This window comes from Tursiops truncatus, chromosome 1 (genome assembly GCF_011762595.2).
Source record: "Tursiops truncatus isolate mTurTru1 chromosome 1, mTurTru1.mat.Y, whole genome shotgun sequence".
Classification (NCBI taxonomy): Eukaryota; Metazoa; Chordata; class Mammalia; order Artiodactyla; family Delphinidae; genus Tursiops; species Tursiops truncatus.
The window spans coordinates 152,485,222-152,495,498 of NC_047034.1; the positions used below are offsets into that span (position 1 = coordinate 152,485,222).

Consider the following 10,277-nt stretch of genomic DNA (forward strand, 5'->3'; position numbering starts at 1 on the left):
TCTGCCTGCCAATGCAGGGGACACGGGTTCGAGCCCTGGTCCACGAAGATCCCACATGCTGCAGAGCAACTAACCCCATGCACCACAACTACTGAGCCTGCGCTATAGAGCACACAAGCCGCAACTACTGACCCCACATGCCACAACTACTGAAGCCCGATGCCTAGAGCCCATGCTCTGCAACAAAAGAAGCCACTGCAATGAGAAGCCCGTGCACTGCAACAAAGAGGAGCCCCCGCTCGTTGCAACTAGAGAAAGCCCACGGGCAGCAATGAAGACCCAGAGCAGCCAAAAAAGAAAAAAAGAAAAAAAAATAGCATCTAATAGCTAGTCAACAAGGACCTACTGTATAGAACAGGGAACTCTACCCAGTACTCTGTAATAACTTATATGGGAAAAGAATCTGAAAAACAGATATATGTATATGTACAACTGAATCACTTTGCTGTACACCGCCACTGTAAATCGACTATACTCCAACATAAAATAAAAATTTTAAAAATAGCATCTAAAAAAATGCTTAGGAATTAACTTAAGGAGGTGAAAGGTTTGTACAATGAAAACTATAAAACACTGCTGAAAGAAATTAAAGACATAAATAAATGGAAAGAAATCTCATGTTCATGGACTGGAAGACTTACTAAGATATCAGTACTACCCTAAGCAATTTACAGATTTAATTCTGTCCCTGTCAAAATCCCAATTTTTTTGCATAAATAGAAAAACCCATCCTAAAATTCATATAGGCTCTTAAGCGACCCTGAATAGCCAGAACAATCCTGAAAAGAACAAAGCTGGAGAACTCAAATCAGGAGGACTGTTGACTTTGAAACTTATTACAAAGCTACAGTAATCAAAACAGTGTGGCACTGGCATAAAGACAGAAACATGGACAGACAGAACAAGAGTCCAGAAATAAACCCTCACACATATGGCCAAATGACAAGGGTGCCAAGATCATTCAATGAGGAAAAGAGAGTCTTTTCAACAAATGGTGCTGGAAAATCTGGATATCCACATGCAAAAGAATGAAGTTGGACCATTACCTAACACTATATTTTTAAAAATCAATTCAAAATGGACCCATGACCTAAAAAACATAAAACTTGGAAAATATAGGGCAAAAGCTTCACAACATTGGATTTGGCAATGATTTCTTGGATATGACATTAAAGGCAACAAAAGAAAAAATAGAAAATTGGACTTCAGGAAAAATTTTTTTTAAAACCCCAACTCAATTCAAAAATGGACAAAAGACTTGAATACACATATATCCAAACAAGATATACAAATGGTCGATAAGCACATGACAAGATTCAACATCTCTAGTCATTAGGGAAATGCAAATCAAAATTACAATGAGGACTTCCTTGGTGGTGCAGTGGTTAAGAATCTGCCTGCCAATGCAGGGGACATGGGTTTGATCCCTGGTCCGGGAAGATCCCATATGCCACGGAGCAGCTAAGCCTGTGCACCATAACTACTGAGCCTGTGCTCTAGAGTCCGTGAGCCACAACTACTGAAACCCACATACCTAGAGCCCGTGCTCTGCAACGAGAAGCCACTGCAATGAGAAGCCCATGCACCACACAAAGAGTAGCTCCTGCTCGCTGCAATTAGAGAGAATCCGCACACAGCAATGAAGAGCCAACACAGTCAAATAAATAAATTTAATTTAAAAATAAATTAAAAAAAAAAAACTACAGTGAGATACCTCACTTCCATTAGGTGGCTATCAAAAAAACCCAGAAAATAACAACTGCTGGTGAAGATGTGGAGAAATTAGAACTCTTCTGCAGTACTGATGGGAATGTAATTGAAAGCAGGGTCTCAAGGAGATATCTGTATACCCATATTCATAGCAGCATTATTCACAAAAGCTAAAACATGGAAGCAACCCAAGTGTCTACTGACAGATGAATGGATAAGCAAGATGTAGTATATACATACAATGGAATACTATTCAGCCTTGAAAAGGAACGAAATTCTGATATATGCTACATGTATGAAGCTTGAGGACATTATGTTAGGTGACATAAGCCAGTCACAAAAAGACAAATAGTGAGTGTATGATTCCACTCATAATGAGGTACTTAAGAGTAGTCAAAATCACAGAGATAGAAAGTAGAATAGTGGTTGCCAGGTGCTAGGGGGAAGGAGGAACAGGGAGTTATTGTTTAATGGATATAATTTCAGGTTTCCAAGATGAAGAGTTCTAGAGATGGATGGTAGTGATGGTTGCACAACAACGTGAATGTACTTAATACCACTGAACTGTACACTTAAAAATGGTTAAGACGATATATTTTATGTTATTTGTATCTTAACACAATAAAAAGTAGTTTAAGAAATGCTGCAGGATATCTGAGGTTTCCATTATATTCTCAACACTTACATTAATTTTCTAGGGTTCATACCTTCCCTTCTACATCTGGAAACATGTTTCTAAGGACTCCCCTGGTGGCTCAATGGTTAAGAATCTGCCTGCCAATGCAGGGGACATGGGTTCAAGCCCTGGTCTGGGAAGATCCAAAATGCTGTGGAACAACTAAGCCTGCGTGCCACAAATACTGAAGCCCGAGTGCTCTAGGGCCCGTGTGCCGCAACTACCGAGCCCATGTGCTGCAACTACTGAAGCCCACATGCCTAGAGCCTGTGCTCTGCAACAGAGAAGCCACTGCAATAAGAAGCCCGCACACTGCAACGAAGAGTAGCCCCCGCTCGCCGCAAGCAGAGAAAGCCCATGCACAGCAACAAAGACCCAACACAGCCAAAATAAATAAATAAATAAAATAAAAACAAAAACCAAAGAAAACATGTTCCTAACCATGTCAGTTAGAAGTACTAATATACCACTAATGTATAACACACATAACACACAACACTGATAGCAAATTGAAACAATAGTGTTGCCTCTTCAAAATGAGGTTATCTGAACTTGGCATTTTCTTAAAGCCTTAAATTTACACTTCACAGACCTTAGCGTAAACACACAACCACCCTCTGTACTGCCTCTCCCTCCCGGCCCAAGTTAGTGCTTTACAGAAAATAAACCAGAATCAAACACTGCAACTTCTTAAATGAGTTACCACATCTAAAGTACCTACATAGTAAGCATTCGTTAAGTGCTGCTTATTATTCCCTAGATGCTAATTTTTAAGAGAAACGCATTTTCTCAAACTTAAAAAATAGGTTGCAACCTCAGTACAGAGAAGTATGATCCAAGGGAATATAGAACCAACAGGAGAGAGCAATCCTTTATTTTTAGACACTTTCACAAAAGGGTTTTCAGTACGTAAAGTTTCCAGCAGAGAAGAGAGAACGTGAAAATCAGCCTCCAGCCACCGGCAGCTGCTCTGCTCAGGGTCAAGGATCCTCCTTGCCCAGGTGCTGAGGTGGAGGTGTGTACTTCCCTTCCTTTATTAGCTTATCCCGCTGCCTCTCGATGGCACTCAGACGTTTCATCTGTCAAAGGAAGAAAGTATTTAAACTTGGGGGAGATATGCACTGGAAAGTGAGGGCTGGAGAAGCTGAATACAAAATTGGTTTCATTTTTAAACTATGGAAGTCTTTCATCCTAGAGGGCCTCTGGGATAAATCCCTTCTTTAAAGAACCCATTTCCCAAGCTTTTAACAAATAAATTTCTGGTATATATAATAATATCTCCTTGAAAACTAATAACTAAAATGTTCCTATGATATAGAGGAATACAGGTATTTACAAAAACAATACAGATCCAAAGGCTTTAAGAGGTATACTTGTGCATATTAAAATCTTTTAAAATATTAAAAGCTGAGATCATCTCACAGCTTATATATTCCTGACCTCTCTATGTGAAGGTGGTACTGCTGCTAGTAACTGTTCACTGGGTATGAATGAAGCAGAAATAGCCAAAGAGGTCTCTGGACCACACTGAAAGAAAGACGTGGTATGTGCTCAGCTACTAGTCACTCGGATAGGCAGAGCCTTGAGTTCTGCCTCTTCTCAGTAGGACATTCCCAATAGAGGAAAGCCATGCTATTCAAGATTGTATGAGAACCCTAATTCATGGATTCTGTGACATGGAAAACAGACTTACTAATCCTGACTGCACTATTCCGTGGCTCAAAACCCAACAGCTTTCATCTTACTGAGAGGAAAAGCTGACTCCTTCCCTGGAATGACTTAAAAAGCCCACGCCTCTGACTTTCTCTCTTAATACCCTTCTCCTGGCTCTCTGCTCCAGCTCAGAGACCCTTCCACTTGCTGTTTCCTCTGCCCGGAACATTCTTCCCTCATGTGCATGTGGTTCACTATCTCAAAGTCTCTGCTCAAATGTCTTCTATCACTGAGCTCTTTTTGTAGCACTCTATTTAAAAGAGCATACATGCCTTCTCCTGCTTCCTATCCTTCTCCTGTTTATTTTCACCACCGCACTTACCAACACCAGACACACTATTTTCCCTTGTTTGGAAATTTTCTGTATCCCACCGCTCACTGTCACCCCCACCCCTGCCCCACTGCCCTGCATATAAGCTCCATTAGGGCAGAGACTTTTGCTTACTGCTGTATTTCCGGTACCTGGAATAGTTACTGACAGAATAGGTGATCCAGTAAATATTTTTTGAGTGAATGACCAGGTTTTCACAAAGGCATGAAGAGGTAGTATGTTCAATTAAACATCCCATGAACTTTAAAGAATTAGTTAGGATGTAACTTCAGTAGGAAAAAAAACTCTAGGTATCCTAAATACTAATATAAACAATAACCATTTTAAAAACTGCATTCTTAACATTTCTCCATTAAAAAGTCTCCCAACAGACTAGTCATGGCTGAGCTATCACACGATCATATGTCAAGTCTTTCTTCCACCTAGAACCAATCACCACTTGGTGTTCTGGATACAAGCACAGGGTCTGGAACCAGCACTGCCAGGTTCAAATGCCATTTCCTCTTACTGGGCTATATGACCTTAGGTAATAGCCTTAATATTTCCCTGCTTCAACTTTTTAATCATACAATGGGGAAAATAAACATAATGCATCTCACAGGAGATTATTGTGAGAAATATATGCATTATTACATTCTAAGAACCTAGAACAGCGCTTGATTCTAATTCCTTGATTCACTAGCTTCTTCACTTAGATGACCTCCAAAATGGTAACGTATCTATTCATAAACTCACAGGATGAGGAGTGACCTTAGAGTAACACTTTATATTTCCAGATAAGGAAACCAAGACTACAAGAGAAATGACTTGCTCAAAGTCACGAAACTAGTAGTGGCAAAACCAGCATCAAAATCAAGGTCTCCAAACTCCCAATCTAATGTTCTTCCCGCCTCATCACACTGTCTCTTCTTGGTGTTCATTTTCCATAATGAGTAAAGTCTTAATCTGAGCAAGGAATAAGTGGGGCCCGCAGAAGACAAGTTAAGACATATTGTGAACTAAATAGCTGGTAGGTGGCCAACCATGACCCATCCTTGTCCCTCAGTAATACTACAATATTACTCAATGATCAATATTCCTTTAGAGATCAATACAAAATTATTACCTGACACCCCTTCATTCCTTCCAAATTTGGCTTCACATAATCCAAATGCCAAGAGCAGATTATAAAAAACAAGAAATTTAAAGTTTTTGATACAGATAACTTTGAGAAACATTTAAGTGAAAATCTAAATTGTATCCCTGAACCCCAAGGAGTTAAGAGTAATAAAAACATTTATATTTGTTATATCTGGAGCACAGAAATAAGCAAAATGATGGCCCACAGCCAAAGATTTCTTCTCTAAGGGAGAACAGGGCCCTACATGTTATGCACATTCAACTCTTGAGGAAGCAGACACCATGCCATTAACCTTTTTTTGCCCCCTGCATTTTTGGTCAGGCTCACCTAAAGCAATCTCATTAACACCTCCATCCTCCCCAGAGTAGAAATCAATCCAGAGATTGTTTTATCAGTTTCAATGTAATAGATCTACAGGATTTTAATCTCTTCCCCAATGAGGATTGGATATATATATTGGGTTGAAATATATTCACCCAAAGATTTTCAAGGACAAACACCCAATGCTGGTTGGTATTCTTTACTTTATAGTCTACGCAAAAATGGAAATATACACATGAAATTTCTAACCTGGTGGCTGCAGCAGGATACAATGCTAAGGAAAATATGTGAGAACATTAGGAAGAACACTGAGGAATAAGAGGCCCTTGTCAGATCTGAAGGTTTTTAACTTCCTTGACATGGTACCTAAGTACGGAAGGAGTTTCACCACAAAAGTTTTGCCAATTCACATTGGGCAAACTAATGCCCAGTGACCAATTAAAAATACTTAAAAGTAGCCCCAAAGAAATGAGGAAGTAATTCAGTGCCTGTCTCCATCACTTCCTCACCGTTTTCTGTCGAAGTAGACACTCTACGAAATCATCATATTCTATCTTGCACTCTTTCTGCGCGCGAATACCACCAATACCATGTGCGCACTCTATCCATTCTTTTTCAAAAGCATGGCATCGACCTGGAATCTTGAGAGGCTGCTCAGCACTCTGGATTGTCATCCAGCGGTCTAAGTCAAGACCCAGCCTTTTCTGCACATCAAAGAAAGGCATGGCTGAAGTGGAAGAAAAAGAAAGAATGCCGTAAAATTGCAATCAAATGAGAAACTTCTGAGAAAAATGAAATAACTTAGATACATAGCTCTCAAGAAAGCTATTTTATACTATTCTCCCAACTACTTCTCCCCAAACTTTTTCATTAGACAGGTTCTTCCAGTTTATGGTAGATGAGCAATTTCTGTGCTTTCACAAAACTCAAGGAAGAGACAACTAGAACTAAAAAACAATGCATTAAAATCCTCTATACTGATAAGGTCATTTTTATCAAAAGTTAAAAAAAGTGTTTATATTTTGACTCAGTTATCCCAATTCTTTGAGACAGATCTGAAGAATAACTGAAATAAACAAAAAAGCACAAGCATGAAAACATTTCTTTACATTTTCCGATCCATATAATTTAGATGACACTTCTAAGAAGCCATCCTGAAATGGTTATGTCCCTCCTGTGTTAGCACAGCATCATCGACTTTTCATAGTACTTCCCACACCCCTGTAATGCACTATCTACATGAATGCCTCCCCCATTGAACAATGAGTGCCTTGAGGGCAGGGACCCGGTAGGAGCTCAGTAACTGTTGGAGGAAAAAAAAAAGAATTTCAAACAACTTTAAAGTGCAACAATAGAGAAACGGATAATCAAATCTGGTACCTATCTGGTAGAACATGAGGGGAAAAGAACACACATGAAACATACACTTGAATACTGAATGAAAAAAAGGGGGGATTACAATAATGCCCCCCAAAAAAAACTGTCTGCAAAAGAAGACTGGAAGGAAGCACAAAAAAGGGTCAATAGTTACCTATGAGTGGCAGATTTACAAATGAACGTAATCTAAAATTTGTCTACCCATTCTTTCAGTCATTTACTTAGTAATAGCGTTCCAGACACTGGGATGGGGAGGAAAAGCAGTGCAACCTAAGCACTAAAATGAGGACACACACGTGGAATTGGGAACCCAATGGAAAAGCACAAGAGGTAGAGCTCGAAGTAGGAAGCACCAATTCTGCCCATGAGACTGGAAAATGCCTTTGAGATAGGTGGCGCTTGCCAAGTGAAGCTCCGTGAGCAGAGTATTCCAGTAGGGCACACACAACACGAGTTACAGCCGGAGGTGCTGGGTATGTCTGGGGGACACTGAGCACCCAGACGTGGCTGGAGCGCAGAGTGCATGTCGGGAAGAAGAACGAAACGAGCTTAAGAGGTTGACGGGGCCCAAATCCCGCAGGGCCATGCAAGCCGGGACAAGGAGCGTGGACTTAAGGTTAAGAAACAGAAGGCCAAAGTATGAGTCCGCCACAAAGCTACGTTAACCTGGAAAGAGAGCCGAGAGAGGCGCGGCCTACAAGCTTCGATGACACTGGCTGTGTGGACCAAGGGGCCTGGAAAAGCAGAAAACACGGCCAGGGAGAACGGACACCCAGCAAGCCAAGAGGAAATCTGTTAAAGAGATCTCGGAAGGAAGCTCCTTAGGCTTAAGCGTCCCGCAAACAAACGCAGCCCCTACCGTCCAGCAGCTGTGTCCTTGACTCCTTGCTGACTCCGCTACTAGAAGATCCTCAGGTGACAATGAGGCCTGCCGCAAAGGAAGCCCGCAGCGCGACGCTTGCAGCGCGACGACGGGAGCCGACCTGCCTTCCGCAGTCGCGCCCTGGAACCATAGAAACCGAGCCTGTCGATCTGCGCCTGCGCGACCGACTGAGTTGGCTTCCAGAGGCTGCGGATAAGCCGACCTTACCTAGACAACTGAGTAAGAGGTGGCCCGGGGGTTAGTGATTTCCTGCTGCCTCCTCGTGCTGTACCTTGGATTCTCACGACAGCAGTGATTGGTGAGGGACTTAACCAAGGGAGCCCCCCTCATCCCCCTCCAGTAGCGGTTAAGCTCATGGAGTGTGGACCCACCCAGGGTGGGTTCCAATTCTGGCTCCGCCACTTCTGTGTCAGCCTGGAAAAGTTTCTTAGCCTCACTGTGCCTCGGTTTCATCTTAAGATAAAAATATCTTAAAAGACAATAATGGTACCTACAGAGTAGGATTGCTTTGGGGATTGAATGAGTTATATTAAAGCACTGAGGCGTTTCCTGGCACGTGGAAAGCGCTCTAAGGCAATTGCAGTTCTTTGATGTCGCAGTCTGTTTTTACTTTGCGGATTCGGGAAAGTCGTCAGAGACCATGCCCCTCCTCTGTTTCAGAAACTCCAAAGGCTCCCTTTGATTACAGCAGGGGCTCCGAAGCGATGGTGGAGGGGGAGGGACTGGGGGGGGAGGTAACATAGGCAGTGTGTGGTATGATAACGTTGCGGGAGTGGGAAGAAAATACTAGAATATTTCTAATTTTTGTGTTTTTTAATTTCTTGTTTGTGTGTTAATGTTTATAAAGTGCATAATATTACATTAGTTGTACATATAAATAACTTGTAAATATTTATTTTGGGGAAGTTTGGGCCGAAAACCTTTTCCTTTTTTTTTCCGCTGAAGACAGGAGGTTTTATTGATGCTGATGGGAGTAGGTGGGGCCCCCTGGAGCCCGGAGGGGGTGGGGGTGGGGCCGAGTCAGTCAGTGGATGCAAAAGGCCTGAGCACTCGGGGGTGGGGGGGTAGGTTGGGGCACATTCATCTTAGGATTCTATGGCTCCTTCTCTGGGGAAGGGAGAGAGTATCTTGAGGGGGGAGCAATTTGAAGAGCAGCGAGGGAGAGGTTAGGGATGGCTGAGAGCCCCTAACCTGAGAGAAGTCACCACAGTAGGCAGCAACATCTGTGTGGAAAGCTGGATCAACTCGTCAGTAGAGGAAAGTGGGGAGGGGGCGCTGGGTTGGCTTCTTGGGGAGGGGTCTGACCTTGGCCTGGGTGAGCTCTCGAGAATACCTAGTGTTCTCAATCAGAGTGGGGCAGGGCCCAAAGCCCCTTTCCCTGTGGGCCTCCTTAAGGAGAAAAGGCTTTCGGGGAGCCCCCTTGGCAAGGGGTGCCAGAATTATTCGTAAAGGCACAGCTGGGGGCAGACAAGGCACAAAGGCACAACTGGTGGAGGGCAGGGGCAGCCTCCAAGCTGAGTGTCAGGGTCACAAGAGGACACAGGACCACCCACGCTTGCTAGGCATGGGGTTGACCACGGCCTGGACAGCCTCAGCAAACACTTCCTTGACGCCGTCCTGCTGCAGGGCCAAGTACGCGAGGTAGCGCACAGCGTGGATCTGCTTGGCCAGCACCTGGCCCTGTTCCTTCGGGCGTCATAGGGTGTCAGGCTGGGCTCTCAGGTCCTTCTTGGTGCCCACCAGGAGGATGGGCACATCGGGGCAGTGGTGGCACACCTCTGGATGCCACTTGTGCCACACATTCTCATAGGAGGACGGACTGGCAATGGAGAAACAGATGACAAACATATTGGTCTGTGGGTAGGAGTGTGCGCAGAGGCGGCCCTACTCCTCCCGGCCCGCTGTGTCCCACAGGTGCAGGTTCACCGTGCGCCAGCCCTGCAGGCGCTATAACTGTCGAACGCTGTGGGGAGGTACTCCTTGGGGAAGGCGGTGGTTGTGTAGCAGATGAGCTGGCACGTCTTGCCCACAGTCCCACCTGTGGGGGGGGGGCTTTGTGTAGCCTACCACCCTACACTTGATGCTCTCCATGGTGGGTGCAGCACCATCAAGTGTAGCCTACCACCCTACACTTGGTGCTCTCCAT

The 10,277-nt window shown here is 43.6% G+C and overlaps 1 protein-coding gene and 1 pseudogene across 1 annotated transcript; both read right to left on the minus strand.

Moving 5' to 3' along the window:
- Nucleotides 1-3,242: 3,242 nt before the first annotated feature.
- On the minus strand, nt 3,243-8,263 carry NDUFS5 (NADH:ubiquinone oxidoreductase subunit S5). The gene is made up of 3 exons (XM_004322460.4): nt 8,108-8,263; nt 6,381-6,598; nt 3,243-3,465 (listed from the first exon to the last, which is right to left on the minus strand). The coding sequence occupies exons 2-3, from the start codon at nt 6,594-6,596 to the stop codon at nt 3,367-3,369; spliced, it is 315 nt and encodes a 104-aa protein (XP_004322508.1). The 5' UTR covers nt 6,597-6,598; nt 8,108-8,263; the 3' UTR covers nt 3,243-3,366.
- Nucleotides 8,264-9,658: 1,395 nt separating this feature from the next.
- LOC117307691 (rho-related GTP-binding protein RhoG-like) lies at nt 9,659-10,277 on the minus strand (annotated as a pseudogene).